General features: G+C 42.9%; 2 protein-coding genes across 2 annotated transcripts; both read right to left on the minus strand.

Moving 5' to 3' along the window:
• Nucleotides 1-6,578: 6,578 nt before the first annotated feature.
• LOC147471354 (uncharacterized) lies at nucleotides 6,579-7,766 on the minus strand. The gene is made up of 3 exons (XM_086540247.1): nucleotides 7,753-7,766; nucleotides 7,412-7,632; nucleotides 6,579-7,381 (listed from the first exon to the last, which is right to left on the minus strand). Exons 1-3 carry the CDS (start codon nucleotides 7,764-7,766, stop codon nucleotides 6,579-6,581), a joined length of 1,038 nt encoding a protein of 345 aa, XP_086396373.1.
• An 89-nt stretch (nucleotides 7,767-7,855) lies between these two features.
• LOC147471355 (uncharacterized) lies at nucleotides 7,856-9,184 on the minus strand. Its single transcript, XM_086540248.1, has 2 exons — nucleotides 8,892-9,184; nucleotides 7,856-8,696 (listed from the first exon to the last, which is right to left on the minus strand). The coding sequence occupies exon 2, from the start codon at nucleotides 8,645-8,647 to the stop codon at nucleotides 7,856-7,858; it is 792 nt and encodes a 263-aa protein (XP_086396374.1). The 5' UTR covers nucleotides 8,648-8,696; nucleotides 8,892-9,184.
• Nucleotides 9,185-12,500: the final 3,316 nt, after the last annotated feature.

Below are 12,500 nucleotides of genomic sequence, written 5' to 3' on the forward strand. Positions count from 1 at the left end.
CAGCCTCCCAACTAGGGCGTCCCACTGAGAGCCTCAAGCCACCGGACAATGGGAGCAAGGTCAAAGTCCTCATGTTGTGCCATACGCCACTCATCATCCACTTCTGACACCACTGTTACGGCCGGCCACCTCATTTTCTGCCACCATCACCAGGCAGGCTAGGTAGACGGCGTGATAACCATAGGGTTTGTGAACACAGAACAGCTACAAGAGGCACCGAACACCACAGCGTCCCAGAACACCAGGAGGGGAAACACCACGTGGCGAGGCAGGGCACGAAAGAAACACACAATAACACGTCTATCCTTTATTTACACTAGTTCTTCACAAGTACACTAATCTATGGGCACAATACAGGGGGGAACCAGCACATCACACTGCACAATACAGGCTTATAACAGTACAACACCAGGTATCTCAGGTCACAAGGGGCATACACGAGGTCTTAACAGCAGGAGCACCAAACTGCGTCTGTCCTGACTTTGTTCCTCCGCTCCTCTCGCCCCGACTCTTGCATCATGTTATCCTGTTGAAACATGTTAACACAGAGTCAAAGACCTGGCGTAACACTACCCCCCCCTATCAGCTCTGACATACCCAAACATGAAATAAACAACAGAAAGCATAAAGAAAATCAGACACAAAGACCCACTGGTGTAGCAATATGTATATATACATATACATACATATATATATATATATATATATATATATATATATATATATATATATATACACAATGAATCTTAGGATCAATGTTGCTAGAAGAAACATCCTTTTTCCAGCCTTGAGATAAGTAAAACCTTCGGTGTAGAAAAATCTTCAAAACCTTCTTTATTAAAATTTGGAACCAAACGTTTCGAGCGTTCAAACACTCATCTTCAGTGGACTTAATTGCAAAAAAGGATTTAAAATTATCCTTCAATAATATGTACAAAATATAACATATTTACATGTTAATAGTAGTAATTACCATAGGAGCAAAGAGGAATTACAAGATTGAATAATTATCATATAAGACAAGAGGTAATGTTACAGGAACAAATATTATATCAAACAAAAGGTAATGTTACAAGAACAAATATTATACAGGGGTTATATTCAAAATTTAATTAAATAATTTCAGTAATGGTAGAAAGCAAGTAAATACAATAGCCATGAAACAACGAGTTATATAGTTTAAATGGTTGAATTACAATTAAATGTTATAAAACCTTTCACAAAAACATAAAAGCAATGTTATGACTTTAATATAATTGTACTAGGTAATATCAAAGAGAAATTGATAAAACTAATAGGTGAAACATGTGACTAGGGCCCAAGCGTCTGAGTGACAAAAGCCGGTTGGACAAAAAGTCTATTAAAACATGAAAATTACTTCTTAAAACCATCAAATGTTATATATAAAGGTCCAAGAACAATGCATGAGACAATTTAAGTAACTGGGAATAATACTAACCAAAAAAGACAAAGCAGACCAATGAAAAATAAAGGACCTTAACGTTCATGCCTAAACCTCAACGAGGCAGTGGAGCGTCTGGGCGGTCTGAGAGACAAACAAAATCCTATCGGAATGCGAAAAAAGAGAAAATGGGATAATGGAATACTATCTTAAAATTGCAATATGAGTAGAAGATGAATATTCATTGAGATTCGGTTTTAATTTACAAATCCAAAGGCTTTCCGGTATACTGTATTGAAATCATAATCCGTATTTGCTGAATCTAGAATTTCAAAAGAGTCATAGTCAAATGGATGACTGTTTGTTGAAGAATGAGCCATTCTTCAACAAACATTTTCTCTTTTTCGCATTCCAATAGGATTTTATTTGTCTCTCGGAACGCCCAGACGCTGCACTGCCTCGTTGAGGTCTAGTCATGGCTCCTGTATTTTTCATTGTTCTGCTTTGTCTTTTTTGGTTAGTATTATTCCCTTAGCATCATTGATCCTGACAATAAGTTACAACAGCAGTTTTCACTGAAATCCCTGCAAGAGATTTCTGGAGAGCCTATCAACTCCATAGCAGAAGTGTCAATAGAATTCCAACTTAAAGCAGGACTGGCCCACATCCAGCAAACTACAATTGCTGATTTGAACTTTCCAGATGTACTTTTAGGCATTAACTTTCTGAGAAAAGCCTATTTTACAATATAGCCTGATGCCTATGCATCAACAGGCACCTTGATACTAGAAGGCTGTCACTTCTCTGTCGTATACACAGACTCAGGGTACTCGAAGATTGCCTTGGTCAACAAAGGTAAAGCCGACGCTTCCACTCAGACAAAATTAGTCTCTGAACCTGACCCAAAGCCTAACCCTGAGGCAACAGTTCACCTCTCTAAACAGGCTGTGATTCCGTCTCATTCAGGAGTGTTTCTAGAAGGATGTGTCTCTCGATTAGGTCAGACAAATGGCGATATAGTATTAACTCCCAATGGTCAAATGGAAACTCTGCCTCTAAACCCATTTTTACTGAAGAGACACTGTAACTATGGGTCCATAATATAATACACAAATAATATCAAAGCCAAATTAACTCAAATGTGGGCCCAAACTTTGGAAACACTAAGCATCCCTTGATGTGTTTTACAATTAATGCCTCAGAACAGTTTACAGTTTATGGAAACTTGACACGATTGGATCATGCCTGTATTGGTTGATGAACTCAAGCTATCCTGCAAAGAAAAGATTAGTAGTGTAGACCTGAAAGGCAAAGAAATGGCTTAGGGGGACTGTCTCTGTATTCTGAAAAGGAAAAAAAAATTAATCCCAATTTTTGTAGTGGAAACACCACGACTCTAAAATGTTCATGAAGGTGGCTTGTTGTAAAATACATGAATTGTCATCAGGAGGAAGTCGCGTGCCAGGACCAAACAAACTTCCTGTTCGAAGATTCCTTACGTCCGATTTTGAATGGGCGACTGTGGAGTGGTAACTACTCTGAATACACATATTTAGACATTATAACGTGAAGATGGTGATTTGGACATCTCAAGAAAGGTTTAGTTGTGTTACCACCCTTCCCTGTAGCAATAGCTACCCTTGTGTGAGGTCCATTAGAGTTGCTGGAACAACAAAGGATTGTTTGGGAATGGTGGAGAGGCGGACTATCGGGTCTTGTCCTGGGAATTGCCACCAGATTATAAACACAGGGATGCTAACCCCAAACATGTACCCAGGCATATGGAGGGAGCTATATCCTCATGCAACTAAGGAAAAACAATCCGACAACAGGTGTTGTGTACTCATGCTGCAAGCGGGTGTGATTGAGGCCATCCACCCAGTCCATGGCTCGTCCAACTGTGCTCGTTAGCCTACGCCTTTATGGTAGCGCTACTACAGGCCTTGAAATACTCATTTACCATTTAAAGATACTTATCCTTTGACCTTTATGATGAATCCACCAGGGGCCCATGGTACTTTCAACTACACTCGAGCTCCGAGCAGCTTTTTGGACAGTTAAGGCAGAATCCAAAACAGACCCGAACCGCGGTACTGGCCGCCGCGAAAACGAAGACCACACCACGGAACGACCGCGTCCGTACGCCACCGGAGATAACGGCCCAGGGCGCGCATCCCCCCGCGAGTGCCACCTTAAGATAACAAGCTTTCTCAGATGGCTACTCGATTTTTTTCAGTTTTGGCCGCCCTCATTCCCATTTGATCTCGACAGTCACTGACGTTTCAGCAAACAATGAAATAATAAACTTTTGTCCTCGCTTACAATGGCAAGCATACCCTCTGCTATCCGAAGATGTCAGTAATATACAACAGCTGTGGATTTAACCCAGCATATGAGGGACTTGAAGAGGACCCTAGGGACCTGATCACTCACCGAAATTGTGCATATCCTAATCAAGAGAAGTGAATTATAAATTACTCTTTCTAGAATGTCACTATTCCCTGTAATATCAACCCGGAGGTTCGCAGAATTTATAGGTTGTTACTGGGTTATGCAACAATATTTCCACCTTGTAGCACCTCTTGCTTAAAGGATAACCCATAAAAATGGTCTTGGAGTCCTGACCAACAGATGGCCTTACTTTGATGAGCTTAAAAAAACTATTCTTTAAAAAAAGCCTTATTACTGGTGCCCATACTTCGTCAGCCTGAATTTAGAGTAGAGCCGGGAATTTTGAATTTCACATTGATGGGTGCCTCAGCATATCGCGATGGGGTCATGGGCTATTTGGGTTATGAGTTTACGGAGCAAGGGCTATGACAATTACCAAACCAAACATGTATTGCTTACTTTAGCAGGATTTTAAGACCAGCGCGAAACTAGAATTATCCCTGCAATTGACCTTGAAAGGCTTTGAGTGTTGCTTGTAGAGGGTGTACGGGTCTTTGAATTGACTCCTTGTATATTTGCGAAGACCTTTTACCATGTCCTATACGTCCATAAAACCCCTGACACTCTTTTTTCTAAGGAGAAACACGTTTTTAGATTCTCCCAGGAATGAACCTGTTATAACCCGAGATTGATATTTCATTCTACAACACCCTCAATCATAACGTACAAGGAAGGCCCCCTACTAACCATGTCCCAGACTTATTCTCTCAAGGACAAAGTCGCCAATGTAGAGTCCTTTTTAGAAACAGTCCCATTGGTCCATGGGCCGTTTTTTTTTTAAAACATCATTGGTTTCGGGGCGTTACCAAACCGAAAATAAATTTGCGTGGAGCCTGCCCGAAACCTTAAACAAAACCGATTATTTGTGTTCAAACGTCAAGGCCAGTTGCGGTGGGCCGGCCCCAAAATGTGTTTGGGGTTTTCGGGGGGGCGGGCCCGATATTTGCAACAGTTGGTAGCCCTCATACGCAGGGGGGAAGAGAAAAAGAAAAAGCGCGCCAAATGATCGAACAACCATGGCGAGCGGGAAGGATTATTAATTTATTTAAAAACTAGATTGCTTTGATCACGGAAGATCAGAGGAAAATGTTGATTTATCTCATCGCTGACCATGGCCATAGCATAGATTAATAAATGTACGACCCTGGGATCATCACTTCAGTCGCAAGCAGCAAGCACGGGAGAGCATAACTGCCAGCTCCTTTTCTTTAATGCCATTTATACAGCAACTCAAGCAGCAGCAGGGAGAGCATAAACTGTAGCTTTAATTCATTATACGAATCGCTAAATCACGCTTGGGAGTTATCCTAAGTAATATTGAACGTTTCTGCGCGTTTTTGTGGATTTGTTATTATATTATTAAACATACATATTGTTGTTATATGTTATTCATATATAGATAAAGGATAAATTTTTTTATTTGATTTATATTAAGAGATTACTCATGAATAAACACGAGGCAGATCAGCTAACAAAAGTAAGGTTTTTTTTAGGAATCAATGATTTAGTTAGAATTATGTTTTCTCTTGTGTCAGCGCAGTTTTTCATCTACATTCTTTGATATGATTCAGAAGGAATTCAGCTACGCCAAATATGTCCAAATATTTATATGCCTGTCACCCACCAACATATGTAAATATATTGATTTAGAAACAGATTTTTTTTTTTTTTAAAATGTTTAATCGCTATCATTTCTTCATTGATGTCAATTTCAGAATGGGTTGATGAAGGTCCTTCATTCAGACAACAGGACTTTGCTATATCTCCTGCAATTCCAAGCCCTCTAGGACCTCCTTTACTTCCTAGAAAACCCAACAGCTCCACCACTGACCCCAGTTCCACCATCTGCCTATGGTGAACCACCATCTCCTTCGATCGGCTAACTCCGATCTTCGCACCCCACTTCAGTTTCCCTCCCCCCATTCCCCACCTGCGTCTCGTTCACTAGACAAAATCATAAAAAAACCATCCCTAAGAAAAACAAAAAATCCAAAAAAAAAACAAACCATTTTTTCACCTTATTCAACAACTCATAGGAAGGGCAAAAAGAGGAACCAAGCCTCAGAGAGGGAGGAATGCTACAGGGATATTAGGCTGAACAACAAAAACCTCCATGATGCTCAACTCTTACAGGCGAATGAAATTAGAAAGGAATTCTCCAAGTCTTGTGAAACAGTTCGAGCATCTGCAGAAAGAGTTTCAAATGACTTTAAAGGGTTGCAGATAAAACAATTTCATTTTAAGGTGATGCAAAGCAATATTTGCAACTTCATGGCACAAAATCTGGAAAAAAACATAAATGCTGCAAAAGTATGAAATCAAACAACAAAATCTCTTTTATTTCATTCTTATAGTAAAAGTAATTAAAAACATACATGCAAAGGCCTCTTTTTGCATAGATATTTCAAATATTTTTACTAGAAAACTCTTATCCCACTAATAACCAATGCACCAGACCAGTGTTGCCAGATGGCGCAGGTGAAATTTCAGTAGAAATGTGCGGAAAAATTCAGTAGATATAGGTGAAAAATCAGTAGACACGCTCCATGATATATGTACATATAATCAAATAAAAAATTCCATATGAATACATTTGAAGCAGTGAAATCAAATCAAGAAACTTTCTGTAAGTACTGTAATACTTTCTTATAATATGCTGGTAGAAAAAACAAAAAAACTTCTTTCACAAAACAAAAAGAATTACCTTAGTTTAGCCTAAAATACATCAATCTTCTACTTCATCATCATCAGCAGCAGTGGTTTCAGCTGCTGTTTTCTGCTCACATTTATTCTTGTACATTTCACTATTCATTCTTTTAACCATTTCTTCTTTTATTTCAAAACCATCACAATTATAATTTGATATCATTCTTTTTGTGTGAAGCAATCCACTAATGGTTTTAGTTGACAGTCTGTTCCTCAGTTTTGTTTTCATGCGATTTATGCTTGAAAATACTCTCTCCACCGTTGCACTTGAGTGAGGCAAGCACAACAAATTAAGCATGAAGGTAGAGAGGTGTGGGTACATTGGCTCATTATTACCTGTTTTAGTGTCACGCACTTTTACCCAGAACTGAGTTACATTGAGATCACACATCTCAGAGCTCACCATATCACTGTTTTTGAGCAACCTCCATTCTGTATCAATATCTTGAAGAGTTTGGTCAGTTACAAGAGAGGGAAAGGAGGCCATCAGTGGTACAAGTGATGCAACTGATTTACTCTTTACAGTTAGGGGATCTAGTACCTTTAAATTCTGGAAAACAGTACCATCAAATGGGAATCTTTTGCTAATCTGTGTTACTGCTTCTATTAGAAAAATCTGACAACGTTGTCGAAACACTTGCACATCCTTCAATGGGAGTGCTTGCTCTTGACAGAGAGACATCCCTACCTTGGCTCCAAGATACATACAAGATAGTTCCTTAAAGTTACGAGGATCCTTGTACTCTACCTTGCTAATGGGTGTCTTTTGCAGGTATTCATCTTTAAGATAGCATTCTAACAGAGTTTTGAAGGACTGCAACACTGATTTGTGCAGTGTGTGAACCTATGGACTCTCTGACTGCATTTGTAAATTGAGGGAGTTAAAAATGGGGAGAACAAAGTCAAGAAATTGGAGATACAACTTTGTGAAAGGGTTGTTTAGTCTTTGCAGTATGTTCTCAGATGCCAAAAGTCTGTCATCAAGCACAGCTCCTGTAAAGTACAGCTTGAGTGCTTCATATTGCTCAAGGAGCCTAGCCACAACCATGTGTAATGATAACCACCGCGTCTGGCTTGGATTGATTGAAGCAATTTGTGTGGTCTCACATTGACAAAAGACTGAAATTCTTTCAGTATTCCCATGCGTTTAGGACAACAATGAAAATATAAAAAAAAAAAAAAACATCACGTGCTAAATCTTCAACATCCCTGGGCAAAGTAGCACAAGCATATGAGGCACAAAGAGCAAAGGAGTGACAAATACATTTCATAACAAAAAGTGAAGGTATGTCATTTTTAAGCAAAGTTGAAAGAAGAGTTATGAGCTCCTAGCATAGAATTGGCTCCATCCGCACCAAAGCCAATCATATTATTTTTGTAAGGGATGTGGTTATCAGTAAAAAAAATTGTCACTGCATCATAAAGGGCTCTTGCAGTTGCTTCTTGCAAGGGAATCAGTCCTAAGAAGCAATCTGCTACTTTGTCACCTATGAGAGTTCTAGCAACCATACACAAATGTTTGGTACTAGACAAATCTGTACTTTCATCCACTATTAATGAAAACTTGGATTCTTGCAACTTTGTAACTAACATAGCAGCACTTTCTTCACCAGTCACATGGTTTACAATGGACGTCAGTTTTGTCCGTCCACATTTCAATTCTTTGGCAATAGCAGAATCTGGACATATTGCTTGAATTAGTTTGGGCATATGTTCTACAGTTCTAATCGGTAAATCATGCTCACAGATGAATGCTGCAAGTCTTATTTCACTTTCCTGTACAGATTCATGAAGTTTCTTTTTACCACTCACACTAGGCATGTCTAAGACAGAAGGCTGTTTGGCTACTACAGTGCAATTTTGTTTATGTTTCTTTGAAGCTGAATGTTTTCTAACTTCCATTTTCCCGTGACTCACAGATATATGAACATGGCAAGCACTACAAAATCCAAACAACTGTCCCTTTGAACTTGGCCTCAGCCATCCTTTAAATTCTGGATCAGATTCCCATGTTGTGTTGTATTTCTGGGCATATCTTGCTTTCTTTCTGCTGCCTTCAGACCCATCTTCTTCTGACTCTGACGCCATGTTACGTTACAGCATGCAGTCGGGGTTTATCTATGGCCTGACAGGACCCCTGTTCCCAACGAAAATGAATATAATGAGTATCGATTAACTCTTTAACAACCATAAATGATAATAATTTGAACTTCCAGTTGCGAGTTTTCAGCCAAAATGCACTGATACAGTAAGTCGGTATAGGCTACCATTTCATTTCTTTAAATCCTAAACACATTATGATCTATAAAATATGCAGTAGACCACTTCTCACCTTCCAGTTAACGTGATGCAAAACTAGGTATCCTGCACACTGTCTTCCGTCCGTCACCTTTTAGTGCCACCAGCTAACTGTAGTTGCCGCAAAGTGCGGTTACTGTTCACATGCCTAGACGAACACGTCGCAGACGCGTCAGCTGTGTACCCGTCCTCTCTCAGGCAGCTGAGTCAGGCTGCAGGCAGCTTCGCTAACCCCCCTACCCCTTCTGCTCTGCCCACTCCCTTCCCCTCTCATGAATTTCGAACTACCAGTAACAGGGAAGCTTAATTTCTGGAGATATTCTGGAGAACCTATCAAAATTCTGTAGATTGTAGCAATAATTCGGTATTTCGTGAGATTCGTCGGAATTTCAGTAAATCTCATGAAATTTCGGTAGATCTGGCAACACTGGGCTTGGGAGCAGGCTCTGCCAGTGTGGTCTTGGCCACAGGTTAGGTGGGGAAACAAGTCTCGCCCTGGGAGGCTGGGGGTTTGTGGGGAGAGGAGTCTCGCCCTGAGTTGGAGTGGGTGTAGAGGCCTTGGGCCTTATATCCCTTTCCTTCAGGGCAGCGACAGTCTGGGTCATTGCCGTCATGGCGACCTTGACTGCCTTCTCTGTCTCCTCACTGGTTCTTCCCAATGCTGTCGCAACTGCTGTGACGACTGTTGTCAGCAGGAGCGTCAAGTCCTTCTTTGTAAACAGAGTTGGTCTCTTCGCTCTTGGGGTGGACTGTGGTGTGTTCCCAGACCCTTTCCGGGTCTGTTTCCGTCTTGAAACAGCCACCAGAGCCGGAAACTCCTTTTGTGTTGGAGGTGTCCGGTGGTGGTTTTGCTTTGGGCAGTGCTTCATTCCTCTTAGGAGGGTGGGGGAGCCATTACCCCTTTGTTCTGCCCCCAGACATAAGTGCCTGGAGGGGCGGGAACAAAGTCTGGTCGTTTTACAATGACCTCTTGCCGCCGAAGGGCCTCTTCCTTCCCTACGGAACATCCGAGGCTCCAGGCGTGGTGCTTTTTGTGGCAGTTGGGACACTTGGCAGTGGTGTCCCACGTGCCGTCTTTGTGTGCTTTGAGGCACACCTCTGTGCTGTGTACCTGACTACAGACACCACACTTCGGCTTTGCAGAATAAATGGCCTGGTGGTGTCCGTACTTCTGGCACGTGAAGCAGCAGAGCGGGTCTGGGACATATGTCCTGAGGCTGTAGGAGCCCCAATTGCCAAGGTCCAAGGACGCAACTGGGGCTCCCTTCAAAGTGACCAGGACTTGCCTGGTTGGGTGCTTCCCTTTAGAAAGTCGGGAAGCTCCTGCCACCTTGGGATGAGCGATGATGACCTCAAGGTCATACATCAGAGGGAAGCCAAGAAGCACCATCTTGGACTTCCTCTCTTCAGAAGTCAGGGCTGCCAGGCTCACCTTCCGCCCATCCAAGAGCTTGTCAGTGTCCTAGAGGAAAGTGAGGGTGGCTTGGTCGTTTGGGACGATTATCATGCCATTGTCTCTGGCAATTCTAATCGTCAGACGGCACTGTCTCTGGGTTTCCAGAGCCCGCACCATCTGGTAAGCGTTGTCGAATCCCTCAGGCTTAGGGGAAACCCTAAATTGGGGGAAACTACTCGAGGCTACAGACTCGCCCTCCGAGTGCGTAGCCGGCCGAGGACGCTTGTTGCCTGTCCTCCGAACCGACGCCGGAGTTTTGGCAGAGGGGCCAGCCGGGTTGGAGGGTCCTACCTGGCTTCCATTCTTACTTTGACTCGTCGTCTGAACCGACGCCAGAGACTTGTCGGAGCCAGGGGTTGGTTTGGAGGGTCCAGCCCGAGGCTCTTGGGTAGGCTTTCTCTGAACCGATGCCAGAGATGGGTAAGGCCCATCTTTCTATTTTTGTCACCGAGGACCTTGAAAAGCTCCAAGGTGTCACCTTCGTTCCAGATTCGTCAGTTTTTTTTTTTTTAGTAAAAGATGCTATGTGAAAAACGGTTCAATTCATCCTCCCACGCCCCCACCCACCATGGAGTCCAACAAGGGGAAGCTGTGCACTGAGACCATGCTCAGAAGCCACAGGGGTAGTGGGAGGATATAAGCAACCCCCGCCTCGCATTGATGGCACTCGCAGGTCCATGCGATTGCCTGCAAGACGGGCTGCTTGACCCAAGCCTAGCTCAAAAAGAGAGACCAGCCGATTGACCTAATCAAGCCGAGATCAGGTCACCCGTGTTGCTGGAATAGAGGACCAAAGAGGCGTGTTGCTAGCCGCAGGGCGTACTCATACACGGCATCGCTCAACCTCCAGGACTCCCGTCTCCCAGCACACAGGGGCGCCACGCACAGCAAACACGTGGGCAGGTGGGGGTGTGACCCCACCTACTAGATCAGCACCTAGGAACGCTTAGTCGTCCCTCCTCGGAGAATCCGCCGCTAGAAGGCCACCTCTAGGGAGGGAGAGACTGGCCAGATCTAGAGCGGGCTCATCCGAGGAAGGAGTTCAAGCCCCCGCGCCACGATAAGGCGGTTCCTTTTTGCGGGGGCCGTTTGAGCCGGGCGTCGTGTTTACTCTCGCGACCTGCCATTTGACCTGCTTTCTCATTGGCTGGTGGTGCTCCCTAATTTGACCAATGCGGTGATGCGTCGCGATGCGATCGCCGTCTGCTACAGTTGTAGGGGACGCCCTGTAACCAATCCATAGAGGCCGACTCTGGGGACGCCTGGTGCGTCGGCCCCTGGGGGAGCAAGCAGACTATATAAAGAGGTACTCAAAGCTGAGGTAAAGGACATAGATAGTGGTATAACTTATAGTGGATTAGCCACGTTAAGAGAAAGCCAGGTTTTGGAAGCACAGTCGTATGATATTTTATATTTAGATCTTAGTGGGAATGGAAGAGTTCCAGGGAGGATAGATTCCATGTTATTCATTCCACGGGAGTTAGCTGGCTTAAGACTTTCAGAAGGGATAGTCGGGGTACGACGGACCGGAAATAGTCTTTGGTTCAGGGTTCCTTATGCAGTAGAGAAGGATATTCCTGTTGAGGTAGATACAACGATCTGCATAGGGGAGGTCGTCGGATTGCAAAAACGCCAATCTGACGAGAATGTAGTCGTGATAGGGGCTGTCAGTTCTAGCATAAGTATTATGGATAATAGGGTAGTTCGGTTGTTAGAGGAGGTGGATGGTTGGTTCGCGAAGGGTTCAAAGGAGCATGTCATGATATCAAGGTTGGTTCGGGAATTTCCCAGAGTATTTTCTTTGGATGATGAACCATTGGCGATCTCAGATTATTTCTTTCATGAGGTCAGGGCAGAGGGACCACCTGTATATAAGAAGTCATATCCAATCTCTTTGAAGTACAGGGAGAAGATTGGTCGCCAAATCGAGCACATGATGGCTCATGAGGTTATTTCGCCTTCAAGGTCCCCTTATAATAAGTCCATTGGTACCCGCGAAGAGAGAGAGAGAGAGAGAGAGAGAGAGAGAGAGAGAGAGAGAGAGAGAGAGAGAGAGAGAGAAACAAAACCCGGTAGTTTGAGGCTGTCTTTGGATTATATATATATATATATTTATCTATCTATCTATCTATCTATCTATCTATCTATGTATTACACATATATACTGTATATACATATATATATTCA

This window comes from Penaeus japonicus, unplaced genomic scaffold (genome assembly GCF_977035675.1).
Source record: "Penaeus japonicus unplaced genomic scaffold, GWHDUDI00000001_assembly GWHDUDI00000009, whole genome shotgun sequence".
NCBI lineage: Eukaryota > Metazoa > Arthropoda > Malacostraca > Decapoda > Penaeidae > Penaeus > Penaeus japonicus.